Source organism: Pagrus major, chromosome 11, assembly GCF_040436345.1.
Source record: "Pagrus major chromosome 11, Pma_NU_1.0".
Classification (NCBI taxonomy): domain Eukaryota; kingdom Metazoa; phylum Chordata; class Actinopteri; order Spariformes; family Sparidae; genus Pagrus; species Pagrus major.
This window is the reverse complement of record NC_133225.1, coordinates 23,314,683-23,337,563: the sequence shown is the minus strand read 5'-3', so window position 1 is coordinate 23,337,563 and position 22,881 is coordinate 23,314,683. Positions and strand designations below refer to the sequence as shown.

Below are 22,881 nucleotides of genomic sequence, written 5' to 3'. Positions count from 1 at the left end.
TGAAGCTTGTACAAATACATGATTATGTCATCACGGATTAGGTGGTGGTTTCTGTATTTTAACCTGTGGCTGCCTCCGTAGACTTGTGTGGATGAAGCAAGCCATCAGCGCCACACAAAGTCCTCTTCCTGGGATTAACCAACTCTGCATATGATGTCATCTAGGCTAAATCTGATCTCTGCTCCAACACAGCTGAGAAAGATCAGTAACGACCTCAGTGACTGGATGGAGTAATGCCCACCAAATGAAGAAGGAAAAAGAAAACTATGAATGACAGACATGATCACAATATTAAAGGGTGAATAGTAAACCACAGTGAGAGCCTAAAACACTTTAACTCATTGGTATTGCTGACCAATGAGATAAAAAAAAATGTCCTTTTAGCCTGTATAAACACACCAACTACAATTTCTTGTCTAGTATTCATAAATAATTACTGTAATTATGTTGATCACTCTGATCATTCTTATGTGACTTGTGAGTTAAAAGAGACATTTATTTTGCTGCAGGTTTCAAAACCAGAAAAATCCAGATCATGTTGAAAAATGCCCTATCTGGTAATTTTAAAGAAAGTGAGACAATATTCCTTCAGGGCTGAGACCCATCCTCCATCCAATTTTCGTGGAAATCCGTTCTGTGGTTTTTGTGTAATCCCGCTGACAACACACTGGATTGAGAATTGATAATAGATTTTAAAAAGTCAGTGGTTCTAGCTTTGCAATGTAAGAGTATTTGTTTGAACTTGAACTCTGGAAACTTGTGAAGGCCATTTTTTATTTTGTTTGTCCAATTACCAAACGATTAATTGTCTGATCAAGAAAAATATTAATCAATAACACAAATGACTGTTAGTTGCAGCCCTACAGACATAAGTCTAATAAATTGTTGCTTTTTAATAATGCCAATGTAATTTTTGTCAATATACCAATAGTCTATAATTACTAATACTTATTCTATGTTGCGGTGAAATACAACGGAAGACAACCCTTTCGCCCCATGAACAATATCTTGCAAAACACTATGGTACAGTAAAGCAGCATGGTACAGTAAAGCGGACAGCTGGGATGACGTAATGTAACATAAATAAACATCTGTATTGTTTATCATCTGAACAGCCAGAGTGACATTCAATGGGTGTGTACGTATGAATGCCTATGAGGGCCATGTCCAGGGGAACAGACCCAACATCATGCATAAAGCCCAGAATAGACCCTAACCTTTGCCTGACACCCAGTAAACCATTTCACAATATGCAACTGGCAATGTGACTCATCTCATCTGAGGCAGAGCAACTCAAATGTCGACATCCCTACTCAGCAGCCTTCATGATGCTAATGGCTAACTAAGCTTAAAACAAATGGAGAAGACTGAAGTGTGTGGGGTGCATGTGTTTTCACTATTCCGCCAGTCTTTATGATCACAGGTGTCTATGGTTGGGAGGTGATGTTAAGGAGTGAGTGGTGTCAGAGAGCAACAGCTGGCCACTGGCCAGCACTTCTCCTGTTTCAGCTCAGATTTAACACACCCAGATGGAGCCATCAGCTGCCTCCTGAAACCCAGTGTGATAATCCGACACTGCTTGAAATCAGCCAGAATTAGACATCAATTGTATGTTCTGGAGTTATTATTTTTACTTGTAGGTATTATAGGAAAGGCCAAGTAACAGTTGTGGTACAGTTAAATAATGGAGCAATAGCATCTGAACAAATAATGGTGTATCATGTTATCTCACTGTCAACACTAAAGATGGCTTCCACAGAAGTTGATTATAATGTCTGGTATCATTATCGGGCATTGGGAGGATCTAAGAGAGCTGCCATATACTTCTCAAAATGATAGTAAATAAAAACTGCATTTCTTCTCTTTGTATTTTGATGTTAATTGACTTTTATACTGGAATTATGTATGGACTAGAAAAGCGTTGGTCAATGCAACATATCAGCTTTCAATGCTTCTTTTCCCCCCTTTCCGTTTCATGACAACATTACAAAAAAGAATCAATAGAAATAAGCAGGTTTCAAAAACAATGTTAAAATTGGGCTCTTCAAAACATGCTGACCTCAGCTGCCTCAGTCAGAGGGAGGCAAACGCAGCACACAGTGCTGCAAGTGATCAAAATGGTCATGGGAAGTTCCACTCACATGAACCCAAGAGGCAAGTCTCCTTTGTCATTGAATAGAGGAGCAGGGTATGGCATAACAATGTACAATGTATTGTTGTATTGTGCACTACCTCATTTGTTCAACTTAAAATTTGGGTCCTGTCATAAATAGAGTAATAACACAGTACAGTCACTAAAAAGTAGGACAGCGTGTTATTTTTGTTGTTCTGGATCTCTTCTACAACGTACAGTCCATACAGGAAACATTATTAATTGGGTTAAAGTGACTGAGGTTAAAAGGGCTACTTATCAGCATTAAGGGTGTTGATGTTCAAATGTAAAGAGCAATGAATGGCTTAAAGGTCTTTTTAGTACACATGGTCACCCAATTTCTCTGATAATGCACCAGAAATACCTGGAGGTTTTGGCACTGGTAAAAACAATGGAAAATATATTTTTTAAGACAAAATCATAGATGAAAGCACAACATGGACGAGGAACAGTTAATTCATGAAATGAGCTGCTATCCAAACAATACAGTCTCCTTTTACTACAAAAACATAAATAAGATATCCGCTGGCTAGAGGGAGATCACGAGGGAGCTGAAAGTTTCTGATAAGAAAACACACATCTCTACTTGTTGTTGGCTATATTGTATGTAATTTCCAGTAGAGAAAAATCTAAATATAACAGTATGCACTCTTTCTGTTTAAAACGTACAAACACAATTGGCTATCTGAGCAAAATCAGCCATCTTTTATACAAATGGTTAAGTCTCCAATCTGATGTCCAGTGCACAGCCAATAGGTACGTGGTTTGTTTAATATGCATTCTGTGACATCATGTAAACGGATTCAGTGTGGATAGCGAGGGTCCGACAACACTTGATCAGAAGCTCACATGAAAATGGAGGAAATGGCGCTAGAGATCATCATCAGAGAACATAGCAAGTGGCTGCTGTTATCACTGGCTTCAGAGTCATTAATTGCATTTTCAAACACATTTTTAATGCTGCTCCCCTACAATCAGAGTGCTAAGGGTACTAAAGGCAACAATTCCTGTGCATCTGATGGGGATACAACAGCCTCAAATGAAAGCTGTAGTCAGAGCTTTTTCACAACAGAGATTTTGGTATATTATAGCAGGAAAAACACGGGTGGGCCCTGGATAACTTAATATTATTATTTACATATGTGGTTTTCCTTGTATGACATGTCAAAATATCTGTCTCCTAATTCCTTTTGCTCTGCACTATAAATCCTGTCGAACAGGCCATGCAGCAACACAGTTTAATCTCTTACATGGTATGACACTGCTTTAATTCTAACCTCAAGCCTTGCCATTTTGTCTTGCAAAGCAAACTCTCAAAAATAGAACTGAGGTCAATTTGGCTTCAGCTCCTTTCAAATTACCATAATCTGACTCTGGTTTGGTTATTTTGGCTCTAGTTTACCACTTCAATTACAATGCTATGAAGAAAGTTAAGACAGAACAGCAGAGTGTAAATTCATGGTAGTCACCATAATCACAAAGAGAATGTGAGAAACTTGTTAAGTATTGCAACAGCCTTGAACATTATATAGACAACCATTTATAAAATACAAGAAAAGTGTCAGTGCAACTGCTAAACAAAACTGTTAAAGGGAAAATATGATAGTGCTGTACCATGAACTAGGGTGTACACTTACAAGGTACAAATTACACAGCAGTCACTGCTTGTCAGACACACACCTCACACCATATTCAAACATACTTTTTTATGCATTTCTAAATCAAACACTGACACTGCTCTTGTTCTACTGTGAAGTCACTGACATTTATACTCTCCTGAGCCAGTTTTATGACTTCTACTAAATCATCCTCAAAGCAACAATGTGTGTCTGTGTTGCTGCTGGCTACTGATTCATTAGAGGATTAGCTAGTTGACTCTAGGTAGGCTTTTGCATGCTGTTGACATCCACGGATTTATTCATTTAGCCTGCCCAGCATGCTCTCTGGAGAGCCCGAGCAGGGTAGGGGACAACTTAAATCGTCAAAATGTCACTTTAATTCCAGCCAAACATGCTGAGAGAGCTTTTGTGCCTTTGCAGTTCTTCGACAACTGCATCATGAGGAGCTGGTGTAAGCTGCTGAGCTAGACTGCAACAAGAGCTGCTTATCATGCTTCAGTGGGAGGCAGGCAGGAGAGTTCAGTACAACACCTCAGATCTCCTTCAGAGCATCACGACTGACCAGCAGCCCGAGAGGCTTCACTCATGTAAACCACCTAAGTCTTATGCCTCTGCATCAGTGACTCAGCCTAAAGAAAACCAAAACTGCCAGAGACATCCCACCATGCCCCTTACACACAGTACAATTACATTTCACATAGTGCAGTGGTGCTCTTTGGAAGCAATACACAATATTTTATGAAACATCTGAAGCATACATTTTTTTTGGCGTCTCGATCTACACATCCAACAGACACATAAAAATACTAGCATATGAAGTCGGGTATGCGGAGAATACTGTAAGCCCAGTATCTGCTCTGAGATGAGGAGGCAGCATAGGATGGATTCATCTTGGCTTTTTCTGACCGCTGCAGCTGTAAATAAGACTGAACCAAGTAGTAAATTTGCAGGCCAGAAAACCAAAACAATGAGCTGAAAGACACTAAATCACTGTGTAGCGCTGAGGAAAACTGCAGAGTCTGGTGGTATTTGTCTGTGGGTTCATCAATACGGATTAGGACTCTCATATTACACATTGTCATTTGACCAGACTCTCATATTAAAATATGAGCTTGAATGGCACTCCTCTTCTACACTCACTCATAGGTAACAGCCACCTAAATACGCCTGATTTTTTTTCATCATGATCCATGCATTAGTCTATTAGAATTAGCAAATATGTTGAAAACTTTCTCAGTGTTAAAGTAAGTAAGAAAAAAGTCCTGGACCTGTCCCTTTTTCCAGATCCACAACAAAAGTTAATGGGGTCAGTTCTGGGCCGACAACCCATCCTCCATCCAAGTTTCATGAGAACCTGTTCAGTAATTTTTGTGTAATCCTGCTGACAAACGAACCAACCAACCAACAAACAAATCGTGTAAATGGTACAGACATAAACAAAGCACACTGACCAGTCAGACAACAGCCAAGTGTTATATTTTGTGTTTTGGCCAACTCACAAAATTCACTTTAAAAAGCTTCAGCCGATCAAGTCCACTACTGCCACTTGTGATTTCAGCCAGAGCAATCAGGGTCACAGGGATGGTGACATACGGAAATAATTTTTAAGTCTGATGTCCATCCATGCTTTGAGCAAGCACTGCCACCATACACTACAGTTAAAGAGTTAAACACTGCTCTGTATGTACATGGCACACAATGCACAGTAGGTCTCTGTGTTTACTGTGCTGGCTTCCCTCGATGATCACTCCAATATCACCCCCCTGTCTCTGAGCTATGGGAGGCACTGTACAATAAGTCCCAACACTAACATTCACTTATTTCTCTCCCCCCATGTTGGGCAGATATTACAGCCACTTGTCATTGTCGAAAGTGTCCGTCGCCACAAAGAGCCCTCCAACTGGTTTATTACTTATTACAGATAACACCAGGATGTCTCACAGGCACCTCACATCTGTCAATGAATGACCAACGACACAAAAAGGGACCACGATGAAATACAAGCCGTAAAGCTTGTATCTTCGACTGTTTGCAGAGTGGACTGGTGGAAATGTCAGTGAAAACCAATTCTATTGGATTTCTGAGCGCAAAGAATGGATTAGATGGGTGTGTGCATGGGTCCTGCACCCAAGGCTAACACAGGGATGGGGTTAACAGAGGGCTGATGACCTTGATAAGACATTACCCTGAAGATAGTGTCAGGAAATAAGAGAGTGAGACTACACTACATCAGGATAGTAAGGGTGTTAAAATAAAAATAGTATGGCAGTTATGTGAAAAACAATAAATTAAAAAATAAAAATAAAAAAAGCGGATTAGATGGTCATTTTCTCACTGGACAGTTATGTCACCATGCCGGGAGAGTTCATTGGTAGAGATGGTAGTGTCCCTTCACCCTTTAAATGAGCCTGATGGATGCTAGTTTCTACAGTAAGCAGACATTAGATGCTACTGTTTCTTTAAGACATCGGGATCTCCCCTTGGGAGTTAAGCCTGCAGTGTGCTTAAAGCTGTGGCTATATGGTCCTGCCTCCACCACACAGGCGTTTGTCAGTGTGAGAAAGCATCCAGTCGAACCAAAGACTGAACCACTGTGTGTCGACAAGGCCTGCTAACAAAGACGACCTTTCAGCACTCAGCAGTTTCCCCCTTCACTCTCGCTTTATTGCAGCAACAGTCGCAGCAGTTCCAGATCCACTGACAGAGGATCCTGTGCACACTGCCCTGCCATACATCTCTATCTCTGCTATCACGTGGTGGAGCAGGGTGACACTGGCATTCACCTTTGTCCCAGGTGCAGGCAGGCACCACCCACATGGCCAACTCTGCACGTTGGTACACAAGACACACAGCACATAAAGGCACCAGCTCAACACTGAGTAATCACTACATGCTGTGCTTCAGAGACTGACATCTACAATTCATTTCAACAAAGGAGAGGGATTAAACTTGTTTTAACCAGCCACATAACCAATTACACGTTGACATTTCAACAAAGCTGCCTTCTTGGTAGATCAGCAACATTTCATTCAACCAGTCACTAAGTAATAATTGACATACTTCCTTCATACTGAGACCAAGGGTTGATCAGTTAAGAAATCATATTGGTCCCATTTGATTTTAATGACAGGGGAAACACTGGATGGTGCACAGTCTATATCAAAGTCTGAAATGATTAGTCGTTGGTCAACAGAAAGTGAATTGCCAAATATCCAGATAATCCTATCAGTCCTTGAATTCATGTATCATGTCTTATATAATAACATATTATCGATTCATCATTTAGGCAGAACTAGCAGTAGTGATGTGCATTTTCACAATTTCCTCAAATTTACAGACAAAACATTTCGTCAGTTAGTTGAAAAAAAAAAAAAAAAAAAAAAAAATCAACAAATTACTCAATGATCAAATTAATGATTAGCCGCAGCCCTAGTATCCCTCACAGAATATAAGATTTGAGCAGTTTACTCTATATATCTACTCAGATTTGTTTATTCTTATCCAATCATAACAGCATTCTGTCAAACTGTACAACCACATCATGAACAAACAGCATTCCCTCAGTCCTATCTATCCATGCCAACATTTATTAAAGTTTTTATCTACAAGTGAGCAATTACCGCCACAGTGACTGACAGACAGCGGAGGACACCCTACTCATGTCAAGCATGTGTTAGCAGGTGGTGGTAGATAACAGGGCTGTTATTTGTCTTCGTCCATAAGGAAGAGCTCAGTAACAGCCTCTGACAAAACAGAGGCCTAACTGGACAGGCAGTGACATTCACTGGGTTACCCCCGGGAGCTGTGAGATCAGGGACAGACAGAAACATGTGGACAGACAACTGTGCCAGAGTCTGGGTTACCCCGAGAATCGACAGGGGAGAAGACCTCTCCATGTCAGGCGTCACAACACCAGGCCACAAAACTACTTAAACAGTCAGTCTAATTTGTATAATTTGTGTTGAAAAAATGTAAGCCTTAAAGGATCTTTTTTGTAAACATCAAAAGGAAGCAAATGGAGTTATTGTAGCTGATAATTAACAACAAGAAAATATGAATCATCATCTGAAATAAGTCCTCAAAATGAAACCCTAAACAATTCTCACAACAAGGCCCTAATATTAGCCGGGCCTTGTTGACACCATTTGCACACTTCCTCTTCTCACAATTATACATTCAAATAAAAGCTGGGTCCAGTGGGCCACGAGATCCATGGAGCAGTGTCATGGCCCTAATACCAGATCCAGATATAGCTGGACACCATGGGGATAAAAATACCCAAACAGATGGGAGGGTTCACAGGCAAGGGGGGGAGAGGCAGCAAGCACAACTAAAGATTTCAGAGAGGAGAACTGCAATTATAGCTGTTTGCTAACCTCTGCCTTCTATGTGGTTAGCAAAGTATTCAGTGGATGCCCATTCAGAGATAATGACCTCGCTGGGAGATACAAATGTAAAGATAATCACACACAGACCAGTGCAGATGTGGTGGAGATGACGCTTAGTCCACATCAGCTTCAGTACGACTACTTAACTAGAGTCCGAGTTAGGCCTTGCTTACATTAGGGCACTGTCAGAGAAAGAAATATCTGCCAGTGATCAAAGCAATGCAAGTGGCAACACATTTATAAAAAAGAAATGACGTGCAGAGGAAATGGTTGAGCAGCCACTGGCTGACCTAGAATCTACGAAAACAAAGAGACCTCGATATTTCATGTGGCTTTTCACAACCTGTTTAAATGCTACTGATCCAGCGGGCCTGAAAAAAAAGAATTCATGCTGACACAAAACAAAAGATGCAGTAAATTATTGATTGCTCATAAGGCCTGGTGTGAGCTTATTAAAGGGAGGCTTGCAAAGGCATTGACATCAACTCCACTGAATGAGGAAAGAGTAGGAAAGGTAGGTAAGGTAGGTTCGAACATTTAGCTTTTACAAAGAAAATTATCCTAGATTGAGTCTCTTATTAATGAAACATTTCCAAGGTATGGACTTTATCTTCGAGGACATCAAGTAAGAATCACCACTTGTTTCGAACAAACTTGAGGAACTAAAAATGATATGAAAAATACATTAATCAATTAACATACATTTTCAGTTTGCCCTCTCTTTGAAATGAAGTGAAAGGAAAATATGTGGCTGTCCTTCTATGAAAATAAAAACACCACTGCTGAAAGAGCATAATCATAAGATAAGCAGGATTCTTCATACAGGATCCACTGAGATATACCAGAACACTAGTGTGGTTGATATGTAGAATTATGAGTTCATATTTCTGTTACGTCACCAACCCTAAGGATGAACTTACCAATTTGATGGCCACATATTCGTTAGTATAGAGGTTTTTTCCCAACCGCAGCTCTCCAAAGTTCCCGCAGCCGATTTTTTTGCCCACACGGAAGTTTGGGCCAACCATAAGAACTCCAGAATTGGTCCCTGAACTCCGGCCCCCATGTCCAGTCCTGCTGCCTGCTGTCTTAGACATCTTTTTCCCTTCCTCTGTCTCTCCCTTGCCCCCTCTCTTGTCAAAATCCATAAGCTTGTGATACCCTGGCCTCTCCACGGTTATTCTCCAGCCATGCAAATCATAGAAACTCCAATAACAACGACAGAGGAGGCTTTAGGGAGGCGGAGGGGGACAAATCTCACAGGACAGAGGAAAGGTGTCGCTGTTAAAATGTGCAATAGTTCAGAAGACACTTAAATGAGCTCAAGCTACAGCTGAAGTGCCCCGTGTGTTTGTCAGACAACTCTTTTGCTGAGTGCTTCCCTTTTTTTCTTCGTGTTCCTTGTTTACCAGAGGGGATCCTTTCTTGTGTGTTTCTCCAGCTCCAGTCTCAGAGTAGCATGTCCCTGCCTGAGGAGTAGGCAGGTTGTGCTAGGATGTGCCCACAGACACACATACAATGCTAGTCATAAAATAGCACTCCGAAACCCAGCTACTGCATCCACAAGGCCACTTGGGAACATCTCCAGGAGTGCCTCATTCCTTCTGGTCAGCCTTCAGTGACACAGTGGTAGCTCTCCATGTTGCAGGGCCACAGCAGACGAGGCAACCCAGATTTAGAGAAAACAGCGCGGGGCGACAGGTAACGGATGGGTTTGATGTCAGCTGGAGATCTGCGAAAGCAAAAACAGACAGAAATCAGTATGTTTTCTGTACAGCCTCTAACAACAACAACAACCACATCTTTTGGCATATTTAAAGATTTTAAAAAGCACACTGATGCTCACTATGTTGACCATCTTCAGATGAGATACCCTCTCCAGTAGCTATCCCATTCTACACTTACAATCATCAATATAAGCCAAAATGTTGGAAAAAGAATGAACAAATCAATCATAATCTGTACCCATAACATTTCCTTGGCATAAAGACATTAAAATTTTTAGACAAAAAGTTGAACCTTTCACTTGAGGATCAAATTATGTCCACTGTGGCTGTTCCTTACTACAGCTGAAATGAGATCTTGCTTCAGACCAGCGCGAGGCAAATTCAATAAAGCAATCGATACGAGCGGAAATATTCCAAAGAGGACCTCAGACATGAGAGAAAAGACCTCCTTTAGAATTAAACCTATTTTTTAAAACCCAAAACACAGTACGCTACAGAGATTTGTACAAGACTGATGTATTTAATGTTCTGAAACACTGATGAGCTAAGTTTCAGACTATTGAAAACTTCTGATAATGATCACGTGTATAAACACACATCCAAGAGACAAGGGGTGGAGAAAAAATGTAAAAGGGAAAAGGAGAACAGGTATCAGACTAAGCCATGCCATGATACACTAATCGATAAGCCATGTCAGGCACAAACAACAAACACAACCATTACTTCAGGTTTCAGTGGCAGTGTGACTTGACCATCTCTGTGCAGCCTTTTGCTAACAATCACATGCAGACATCTCTGTCCAGAGCAGCTCTCCTAACTCCCCTATGTCCATGATGATGTTGGTGCTGAATGCAGGCACCAGCGATGGGCAGCTACTCTTTGCTATGGAAAGGCACTTACGCGGATCAATGACTGCTGTAATGTCTCATCTCATCATAACATTTGCATCATTGGGAAGCATATTATTGGAAGGATTTGGATACAGTCTAGTCTACAGCTAGCTCAGGACTTATATAATCATCACAGGACTAAAACACAGTATTATCAATCATACGTTTGCCAACAATAAGCATTGATTTGTGTAAAAATATTTATTAAAAATCACTCACACATGTGACTGTAATATCTTGTACACAAACAATGGGATGGATGACATTTTCTTGAGTAAGCAACGTTATATCAACTACACTAGTTAGTTGCTGAAGCCTGAAACATTATGAGGTGCGTCTGTGTGTAAATAAACCCAGACACAACCCATAAAAATCCACTGAAATCTTGTGCATGTCCATCTTCTTTTAGTAATGCAGTCAGCTTGCCTGAGAAAAAGAAGACGTTTAAAGGCCAGGTATGCAGTCAGTCATTACACTGTCATATCTTCCTTGTTCCATGCTCATGGTATGCCTGCTTACTAGCCTACCTTGTCACAAGACTGGGAGTGAAATAAAGAAGGTGGGTACAAGCTAAGATTGTGAAATGATCACAAAGACTAATGAAATGGCGATGTGCACTATGCTGAGCACTTTATTTGTCAAGGTGACCCAAAAAAAAGTCCACGCTTTAAAACAAAAGTAGTAAATACTTTAAAACCAAAGTGTTTGAATACAATAAAGGATAGCGATGCCCCTGGAACACAACAAAGATCAATCTAGCTAATGAACTTACTATCTTAAGTAACTTCTTGGCCATCTTAGGCCATATGTCTAGACTGACTCATTTCAGGAAGTTGTGTGTTGTTTTTCATGTCAGCTGTTGGGTAGAGCCAACATGTTCTTTAATATATAGCGACTAAGCTGTCTTATACTTTTAGCTTTGAGGTGGCAATTAAACTACAAAGAATAAAACTAATAATGATGTCCTAAATGAAATCTTGGGGCTCTAACGTCAGCCTGCTACAATCAACGTTGGAGTCAACACAGTTAGCTCGTAATAAGACGACGCAGGCGGGTTTCAAACGTTATAAATATGAATCCAACTACCAACAGAAAGCCTCAGATTGACAATAACAACAGTAGCAGTATTACAGCACTTGGATACGATTGACAATGTTTCCTTGCAGTGTACAAAATATCTTCTCTTCAGAGCTTATGTTAATGCTAGCTAACAGCTAACTGGCTACCGAATAGTGCCTGGCAGCTGTCATTTAGCGCTAGTTTCGGGTGATTCAAAGTAGCTGCGTTTACTCTCTGATAGCACGATACGACATAAGACAAAGTAAATAAAATCTTACAAGAAAACCCCGTCGATGTTTGTCTTCGGGAAACCTAGGGTTAACATAAGACTGTTAGCTATTTCGGCGGACAAGGCCGGATACTCTCAGGCTATCTTGGCGTTAGTTAGCAAGCTCAAGTTAGCTTGCCATCGTTCAATCGTACCAAGTTTGGTTCTGCTGAGCTGTTTTAGTGTGCTATCTGAACAACATTACAGTATTAGCGATACATGCATATAGAGTATGCGTAAATCTTACTGTTACTTGCAGCTCAATCGAAATTCCACATAACGTTACCAGTAACAAGCTAACCTAGCTAGCACCTACCAAAAACACCGTTTACTCTTGGCCCAACGCCTGATAAAAACCAGCTAACGATGTAACGCTAGCTAATCTGTTAACAGCAGTCAACCATAAGAACACAAGCCAGCTAACCTTTAACGAACCAATTCAAATTGAACAAGTCGAAACAGGACAGAACATAAAATATTCATTGATTGACATTCCCTCTGCTACAGTAACCAGGTTAGTTAGTAAACGCTTAATAACTGAGAAATAACAACGTCCCAAGCGACGTTGTAACTAATTAATGCCATCGACCGAAGTCACTTTATAATTAAATGAATCGTTGTTTCACCTGAGAGGATCGTTTTTGAGTTCAGATTCCAGGTACAGTCTTATCCTGACCACTGCCGGGCAACTCCTTAATCCTAAACAACCGACTGCACACCAACGGCAGCCTGGGCTCTCTCACCGCTCGGCTCACAGGCTAGCCATTTAGCAAACTAGCACCCGGGCTAACACACGAAGCACTAGCAGGAACCTTAGTGTGCGCCAAGACGCTGCTACGAACAAACAACTGTCAGCAAATGAGAGAATATTACCTTTAAATGTTAGCTATCGAAACGTAGTCCAAGTCATGGTTCTTCGGTCTCATTTCGTTTCTCTTGCCCTCAAGTCAAGTTGCTATGATTTCACTGTTGTCTCTTTAAGCCTCCCTCGGCTGCCGATACCCAGGCACAGCGTCACGCTGGCTCACAGCGCCGCACTACGCTGGAAAACTGACGCAGCCGGTTTGGAGAATCGGGCTGAACGTCAGGCGCGTGGTTCACTGAGGAGCTGCTACAAACAAACAAACATGTCGATCTGTTGACAAATGTGCAGTTTTCATTAAACTGAAGATAAGATGGTGTGAAGTTATTGAAATATCTGCAACTTGGCAAACACAATTGTATTGTTTAGTTTACTAATTAAACACAAATTAGGGGATTATTGTCTTTGATATGGTCCCTTCAAACATGTTTTTATGCCACAGGTGTGTGACTACAGTCTATATGTTGAGTTAGGTCTTCATATCTTAGTTTCCTGTACTGATATTTTTATCTTAAACAAAAGGCTGGATGTTCCCACTTTGTCATATTTTGGGAAAATCAGATTATTTGATATTATTTCACAGGTGCAAAATCCAAATACTGTATGTTGCCAAAGATCCCACAGCTGAAATCCTGATGTGGAATTTACACCAGATACATTAACAATTATTAAAGATTGTTTACCTTTTTATAGTAAACATGTTGATGAAATCAAACTCAGAGCAGAAATTATTGAATGTTAAGCAGTTGATCGATTGACAGAAAATTAATCAGCAATAATTTTGCCGACCAATACTTGGTTTTTGGAGCCAACGCCAGTACAGATGTTAGGGAGTAAAAAAATGAATATTGGCCAATATACTCACAGTTTTGCAGTGATCTTTCAAATGTGGTTAACAAACACTTGTGATATAGATATGTAACGGACAGTGTTGGAAAGAGATATTAAAATATTATTTTGGTAAAAGTGAAAGTTACCCATACAAATAGTACTTGAGTAAAAGTCTGAAGTATCTGATATTGAATGTATCAGGTATCAAAAAGTACAAGTTTCAAGTAAATTATACATATATTCACATGTATGTATATACTGTACACAGTGGGTGGACTGATTATCTGATGTAGCATTTAATCTGGAAAGTAACTAGTAACCAAAGTTATATAATAAATGTAGTAATGAGTAAAAAGTACAATATTTGCCTCCAAAATGTAGCGGAGTGGAAGTATAAAGTAGCAGAAATTGAAAATACTTAAGTGAAGTACATGTACCTAAAAATGTACTTAAGTACCGTACTTGAGTAAATGTATTTGACTCATTTTATAGTTATAAATTACGCCAGCAATTCGGCACATATCAGACAACATATGCGCCGATACTGACAGATCTGTGAAAGGCCAATATCGGCTAATTGATATATCGGTCAGTCTCTAATTTTGATAATTTTAAGTCATGTTTTAAGCAAAAATGTCAATAATTCACTTGTTCCAGCTTGTTAATTGTGAAGATGTGCTGATTGTCTTCTGTATTAGTAAACTGAATATCTTTGGGGTTTGGACTGTTGGGAAGACAAAACAAGTCATATAAAGGCACTTAGGCTCTGATCGGCATTGTTTGACTATTTTCTGACAGTTTTAAAGACTAGATGATTAATCAATAAAACAAGTTACTGACTAATTGAAAATCAAAATAATCATTAGCTGCAGCCATAGCTGCACGAGGATCAACACTGCAGACTGTTGATCTTTGATTCAGAAGCTGAAAAACACACCTGTGTTCAAGAAGACTACAATCCTTTTAACTTCATAGACCTGTTTGTGTGCATACAGTCATTCAAATTAAATACAGTTCCTGTCTTCCTCACTCTTTAAATTTTAACGTTTGTGGGAAGTTTGACCTCTTTTTTTTCAACTGCCAGATGTTTGCTTCATTCATTCTTCAGAGCAGGATCCCCCAAAACACCAGAGTTCATGTAAAATTCGACAGTTATTTGAGCAGATTATCTCCTTGCTGCTGGCAGTGCTCCCAAAAAAAAATTTTTTTATATCTCAAAGAACTTCTCAGGCATCAACTTTGGTCTGGGCAATATGGCTGAAATCAATGTCACAGTATATTGTAGGCAGATATGTAGAAAACCACGTAGAATAATCAAACAGACTAAAGTGATGAAATGTTATTATCATATGATCACAATACACTTCCAATGATGACAGAAGATGAAACTGAATCATCACCCAGCCTCATACTGAATAGATTACATCTTTTTCTTGAAGCAGATCTCTATGTAAATACAAATAATAAACCTTTTTTAATACCTTCTTTTCTTCCAGTCTTGTTATGTGTCACATTTTAAATGAGTGAAATTCATCTTAAGTCTCACAAAAAAACAAAAAAGAAAAACAGAATTCTCGTACAAATAATTTTATTTCACATTTCTATGTTGTGCCTACTTACAATAAGGAACCCCTCTCACATGCTTTATTACTGTGTAGCTACGTGTCAGTGTAGCTCAACAATGCTGAACGAGACAACAATAATTTAAATGTCGTGTGCTCCCTGCTTGTTGTCTGGAATGAAAATAATATGGATTAAAGGGCAGCTTCACCAATTTTACACATTAAAGTGTGTTTAGATATGTGAAAAAGTAGTTTAAAGCCTTTTGTGGCTCCAGAGAAGTCTGCTTGTTATTTGATAAATTGCCTTCAGTTATGTCAATCAGTGACTGAGGTGCATTGTGGGTAAAGGCAAATTCTCCGGGTCTGCTGTATTGATTTTAATTATTTGTTTTAAAACTGTCCATAATGAGTCTAATAGTATGAGAAGAGTGCAATGCAGTCGTGCCTATGTTACTCACAATGCAACTTGGCCACTAAGTGATATCACTGGAGGCAATTTATCAGATTAGATGCAGCTTCGTCTGGAGCCACAAAAGGCTTTATTTTACTTTTTTTCACATATGCAGCATTACTTCCAAAGACATATAAATACATTTTAATGTGTGAAATTGGTGGAGTAATCCTTTAAAGAACAGCCTCCTTCAAGCAAGCCAAAACCAACCTGCAGAGGGTCATTTAGTCAGATCCAAATTAGACGTGATCTAGTCTAAAAAACCTCTGAAAGCATGTGACAGTACTTCATCCATTCAATAAAGCTCACTAAATAAAAATGAACATTCGGTGCAGTCACTGCTTCTCTTCCTTGTCTTTTCACACACAAGGCTGCTTCAGGTGTCCACAAGGGGCGAAGATGTCGGGCTGTAGTTCTGCAGTTACAGCCCCAGGTGAGGGTGAGGCACAGCTTTACCAGAACAAGCAGTCTGAAGGGAGAGGCTACAGTTTTTAGTGATGGGTGGTTGATGAGGCCCCAGGGCGGAGCTCTGCTGCTGAATGATGGGCCAGAACACCGGGGGGAGGGCGAGCTCAGTGGACAGCACTCCCACAACCGGCTGGTGAGGTGGATGGCTGTAGCATTCCCCTGTCATGAAGGGGAAAAGTGTAGGAGAGTGAAGGTGGAGGGAGCAACGGGAAACATCAGAGTCTGAAGGAACAGGGGGAGGGCAAACATCCCGAGTTTTATCCACATGAGGAGGAGGATGAGGAGGAGGACAGCGACGAGGAGGGATGTTGCTGTCCATGTGTGATGCAGTGGTGTCCTGTTTGTCTTCTGTCCTGACTTCCTCCTGTCCTGCCTTGCTGTGATGAGGCGTCTCCTCCATACTGTGGTCTCGGGAGAGCGGGGAGCACCGCTGACCTTTACGAAACTTCGCCCTCCTGTTCTTGAACCACACCTGGATGAACAAACAGCAAAGGTACATTTATTTTATAGCACCTTTTTTTTTTGTAAGTGCCATACAAACATTTACACTTTGAAACCAATTGTAAAAGACTGAACAAATAATGTGAACATATTAAGTCAAGACATTCAAAACAAAATAAAAGAGATAAACACAACATAATGCAGCTTTACAGCGACCAAATCACACAAAACATCACAAAACAAAACATAAAGACACTCAAACAGGCAGATAAGAAATAATTAACACAGAAATGGAGCTAAAACTAAATATATGAACTATATATATGTATATTTATATGTATATAAGCAGGTATGTACAAGTTAGGGTTGCAGCGATGTACCATTTCAAGGTATTCCATCATGTGAAAGTTAATAATTATCATACCGTGTCAATTTGTTCATATTCTACCGTATTAGTGTTATCAAAACATATATATATATTTCAACTACGCATCAAGTTTCATGGACATAATATTCTTTGAATTTTAATACAGTGTTTGCTTGACCAAAAAACACTTCTATTTTTACTCCGTTAAACACTGGTGGACTTAAGGGGAGGTGGCGAGGGTGATCGCCCCCCTGATGCCCCCATGTGTGAAGAGAAACAGCAAAACTGCCCTCTTGGACGCCCCTAAAGTAGATAAAACATGATAAAGTGCTCTCCAGGGTGCCCTTCCAGTGGACCAAACTTGATAAAGTGCCCTGTGGTCCCCCGCCACATACAGACTGTGCCCTTTTTATTTTTATTTCCTCTGCCCCTCAAAAATCCCGAGTCCGCCACAACCTTTAAGCATCATTGTTGTGAAACCAGGATATTTTTTGAGATGGTTATGTAAAAATCTTGAACCACTGACACCCTCGTACATGTACATATGGGATTGAAGTGGCCTGTTTTTGTTCCCAAGATTCATATTATCCACTTTCTTTCTCCTATTAAAGTTACATGTCTTAGACTTTAATATATTAAGTTAAACACAGGAGGGTTTATTCATGCTTTCCAGCTAAATGTTTACCATAAAATAACAAATACACACATGCAGTGTTGTTTACAGTCAGGTGTCTGCTCTCACCTGTATGCGAGCCTCGGGCAGGTTGATGCAGACGGCCAGCCTCTCTCTCATGCCGACATCAGGGTACTGTGTCTGCTGGAAGGCTTTCTCCAGCGCCTGCAGCTGAGACACCGTGAACGCCGTGCGGCTGCGGCGCTGCTTCTGCTGGTTGCCGTACCGAGCCTCCAGAATGAGCTCTGGCAGGAAGAAGAGAAAGAAAACGTCATCAGCAAAGTATACTTTGAAGTGAAAAGTTTCACATTTCCATTTTATTCTTCTGTGTTTCAGGGATGCAGTAAAGGTTTGACCTGTATGGACTCAGTTTGGACTGATCTGTCATCTATTAATTCCTAATAGGCTTTGCATTATCACACAGTCAAGGTAGCAATGTCACACTTGACCATTACAAGTCCTGCATTAATAATTTCTCTTGATAAGTATCATCAATAATTTAACGCAACAAAATGCATTAATGTGTAAGTAGAACTGCAACACTCGAGCTGTTGAAGATGCAGCTCTTTTTAACTCATTTATACACCGCTGGACAAATAAATCTTTTTCCTAAAAGCACATTTTACACATAAAGTCTTTATTTACACGTGACTCAAGTCATGTGGTCCAAGTCTCATGGAAGTCTCTTGTCATTTTTTCCTGGGCAAGTCAAGTGAAGTTAAATCGAGCCATGTCCCGAATGAGCACATTTTTAAATCAGTTCATTTTAATCAGCAATTGACATCTGATCCAATAAATAACCAGGCTGATAATCGGTCGACCTATATAAATACATAACTGTAAATATCTATATGTATTTACTTTTACTTGTACTTTTGATTCTTAAGTACATTTATTGACATAAAATTACTTTTTTTAAACATTTTTTGTTCTGAGAAAAGAGTCATTATGAGACAAAAAAGATCATAATCTCATAATTTTGCCTTTTTTATACCTCATCATTTTTACTTTTATCTCACAGTTCTGACTTTATAAATATATATACATTACTGTTTATATCTATCTGTATATACTTTTACTTGTACATTTGATACATAAGTAGCTCATAAGATCATAATCTCGTAATTTTGCCTTTTTACCTCATAAATATGACTTTATATCTCATGATTTCAACTCTTTATTTCATAATTTTGACTTTGATATATGCACACTCATCAAAATGATTTAGGGATATTGGGATATTTTAGTGTTTCACAGGATTGTTTATTTTGTTACATATTAAAATTTTTATTTTGTGTTTTGTGAATATTTTTGATCCCCAAAAATAATGCGACACATTTCATTTGACTTTTATTGTATATCCATGCACATGCATATCTGCACCCATATCCCAATATCCCTCACTAACTGTTAGTTGAGTTTTCATCATTTTCTTTCTTTAGCTGCCAGAAATAGGTTTCCATATCATGCTGGTCCTGAACAAACCCTAACACTTCAAGTGACAGACAAACATGACTTCATCAGTTTAGTCTAAAATTGAAAATAATTATATTCATGGCAGAAATGTGCCTCCACAGCAGGACCCACCTGCCAGTCTCTCGGCCACAGAGAGGGTGTGCACGGCGGGGCTGGCTGCAGAGTAAACGTGGTACTGCTCCGCCATCTGGTGGTGCAGGTCGAACAGCACGGAGTTGACACCGTGGAGCGGATACACACCGCCGCTGGACGTCCCGCAGAAATTCAACGAGTTCATACTGAATCTGAGGACACAGGAAGGTTTGTAACGTGAAACCCTGCACGGGCAAATTCCTCAAACCTCGTAAACACAGTTATTAACTGGTACTTTCATGAGGTCAGTAAATCAGTTACTGTAGATTAAGTAATTAAAGCTGTTGTTATTTGTTAATTTGATACATTGTTAGACATAGTGGCCAAAAAATACACACACCTGCGAAAGAGCACTTATTATTGGAGGGACCGACGTTTTTCATTTAATGCTCCAAAAATCAGTATAATTACTGTCCTTTTTGGCAATTTTAGTCATTTTTCAGATTGTGACCTTTTTATTTCAAAAATTAATTCATGTGTCGTCATGAATTGGTGACAAATATTCACACTTAGCGTCAAATTCTGCACCTGTTTCGCATCTCAAAGCCATAAAAGCAGCATTTTTAACCAAAAATAAGCTTTCGTTGATGTCCGTACACAATTGTCCACTCATTCAGCCATCTTTCCGCGATAAAAACATTGTTAAAACCTTTTCTGTCTGCGCAGTTTTTCTAAATATCCTCTGCTGTTTACCTGAGAGCCGGAGCCTGAGCAGGAGCGTGAGATCCAGGTGCGCCTTTACGCACAGAAGCCGACCCTGGTGAGCTGTAGTCCAGTACTTCCCAGTCCAGTTCGGGCCTTATATCCTCGCACAGCAGCGCTCTTTGTCGTGGCACAGATCTTATTCTCCGAAACCATTCTCACCCACGACTATTTAAGAAGCATTTACCCAGGCTCCCCTCAGCCATTAGCCAATAGAAAGAAAGGTATTAGCCGGGATTAGGTGGGATGAGGGAAGAGAGGGGGGTTGCAAGGAGCTCAAGTTTTTGAAACTATTGAACTTGAGAGATTTATGCCAAGGATCCCCCTATAAGCGAGCGTTTCATTCCCTCCCGTTAAAACAATTAAAACAATGTGGTCGGCTAATCTCCGAGGCAGGACAGATTAAAATAACAGCCTTTGATTGTGCTCTCCTCCTCAGTCCTCTTTCTCCCATACCGCTGCCTCTGACAGGCCCTCTTTTCTCTCAGGGTTTGTTTTGCTAACAGGCACCATATTTTGCCTATAAACTGTCACCATGTGAAGTTAATCTGAGCGCTGCTCAACGAGAACAATTTCTCCACACCCAGCTGAGCTAAATTACAAGTCTTCCCAGGAGCAGAGAGGCCAGTCAGGAAAAACATCAAATCAAAATTAAGTCCTCTAATACATTCATTTTCTAAAGTAAAGGACTTTATACTCTACAACAATACATGTAGGTACATTTAGTGCTGCTTAATACAGCTACAGTTACACACTCAGACTATTACAGTCATTTATGGTTTATAACACACTATATGTTGTTGTTTTTATTAAAGGTGCACTGTGTAGTTTTGGGGAAGAAATTTTAAGATTTTCATTGACTGATTTTTTTAATTAAATAAATAAACTGTCTTCGTTTTCACGACTGAATAAACTGAATAAACAAACTGACCTTAAAGGACAACACAGTTTCATACTGTTTTACTTTGTTTATATGTGGCGGACCCTGCCACCTTTTTCTAGCTTCAAACAGTGTTCTGGGACCTTATTTTCCTCTGAGAGCAGCTTGTTTATTCAGTTATGGAAAAAAGAAGTACTTCTGAATTTGTATTATTACCTCATTAATATTGTAAATATTAAAATTCTGAGTTTGAATTCCTTCTCCAAAGCTACATAGTGCCCCTTTAATGTACATTATTTGTCAACAATTATAACTTTTCCTATAGACATATTTTAAATGATCACATAAGTGTTGACTATATTGTCATTCATTATGTCTTTATAAAGATCTTGTATCGGCTTGTAACTAAATTAATGTGTTATAAACCATTTACAACAATTTAGAGTGAGGGCATTTTACCCACTGTTTTGTTTTTTAAATTGTTTTTTTGATGTTACATGTCTGCTCGGGAGGCCCAGAATTTGGGGATCAGTACTTTTAACACTGTGGTATTTGTAGTTTTACCGACTGAAAAAGATCTGAGTACTTATTCCACCACTGATTTCTCATCAGTAAAGTTCATTTGGATTAGAAAACACAGGAAAAGTGAGACAGAGGAGGGATCACTCTTATGGACAGACGTGCATCAGATGTCTTAAATACAGAGTTTTCTTTATGTTTCTTCATGGCCTGTACACTTTTTCACTCAGCAGTATGTCCCATTTCTGTGTGAGTGGTGGTCTCCATGGCGACTGATGCTACCAACTGTAACTGCTAGCTAGCTTTTGTAGTTCAACTCTTCAGTGAGAAGTTTCAAGATGTATCTTGGTAGACCGGCATACAAATGTAAAGTCCTTCTTCCCACAGAAAAGATCTCAGTTTTCCGAGACAGGAATGGGAGACTCACCAGTGCATGGTTTTTCAGTTCAAGCGGTCAGTTGGTGTGCTAGCTTTAGCTTGTAGCTTTCCGTGTGAGTTTTCTCTTCACAACAGCCCAGTCGCCTGGATATAAGTTAACGTTTCTGCAAACCGCAGATACATCTGAGGTTGACTTTTGTATCATATGCTTGTTAGCTGACTTAGATGATGATGGTGGTGTTTTTACAAGCCACAAGGCCGCCAACGGCTGCAGCTTGTGGCGAGATTCTCAACCGTTTCCGTGGCTACCAAAGCTGTCTATTTTTCACAGTAAAGGCGGACCATCTCCAGCTGTATATGTGGCGACAAAATCTGAGGTGTTTTTTTAAGGAGACAACTCCAGGCATTTTTGTGGCGAGACAAAAACAGGCTATTTAAAGCCAAATTACGATGTTTCCCTAACCCTAGATAGAAAATTGAACCTAAACAAATGTAAAGTTATAACTTACCTGTGGTTATCTAGCTATCATTTATTCTGGGTTGTTCAAAATCTTGAAGTTTAGAGATATTCTTTTGCCAGTATCTTACATGTACCTTTAGGCACCTATTTGTCACATTATTTCTGTTATTTCAGGTTTTTTTTTTCTCAGGCTACCATCAAGGAAAATGTGTAATTATTTGTTTCAAGGTATGTTTACTTGAAATCTTCTTGTTGTGTTTATTGATTAATGAGGTAATAATACAAAACATCCATGACTGAATAAACAAGCTGTTCTCAGAGGAAAATAAGAAAGGTGGCAGGGTCCGCCAAATATAAGCTAATTAAAACAGTATGAAACTGTGTTGTTCTTTAAGGTCAGTTTGTTTATTCAGTTTATTCAGTCATAAAAAGTTTGTTTATTTATTTTGTTTAGACATAAATGAATCAGCCAATGAAGATCTCTCTCTTTCCTCCCCAAAACTACATAGTGCACCTTTAAATTACAAAATAAAACTTGTAAAGTCTTCTGAAATCATCTTTGCAGTGAGTATAACT

General features: G+C 39.6%; 2 protein-coding genes across 4 annotated transcripts in view; both read right to left on the bottom strand.

Moving 5' to 3' along the window:
- csnk1g2b (casein kinase 1, gamma 2b) overlaps positions 1–13,116 on the bottom strand; it is a 35,610-nt gene extending 22,494 nt beyond the window's left edge. Inside the window, exons 1-2 of one of the 3 annotated variants that reach the window (XM_073475970.1) lie at positions 12,977–13,116; positions 9,080–9,891 (exon numbers count right to left, since the gene is read on the bottom strand). In XM_073475970.1, coding sequence (XP_073332071.1) covers positions 9,080–9,307 — 228 coding nt within the window. In that variant the 5' untranslated portion in view covers positions 9,308–9,891; positions 12,977–13,116. Of the gene's footprint in view, positions 1–9,079; positions 9,892–12,729; positions 12,851–12,976 lie in introns of those variants that run through there. The other 2 variants (XM_073475971.1, XM_073475972.1) reach the window with 2 other exon arrangements.
- Positions 13,117–15,367: 2,251 nt separating this feature from the next.
- Positions 15,368–20,509, bottom strand: dmbx2 (diencephalon/mesencephalon homeobox 2). The gene is made up of 4 exons (XM_073476356.1): positions 20,060–20,509; positions 19,346–19,518; positions 17,828–18,003; positions 15,368–16,749 (listed from the first exon to the last, which is right to left on the bottom strand). The coding sequence occupies exons 2-4, from the start codon at positions 19,509–19,511 to the stop codon at positions 16,231–16,233; spliced, it is 861 nt and encodes a 286-aa protein (XP_073332457.1). The 5' UTR covers positions 19,512–19,518; positions 20,060–20,509; the 3' UTR covers positions 15,368–16,230.
- Between the last annotated feature and the right edge of the window lie 2,372 nt (positions 20,510–22,881).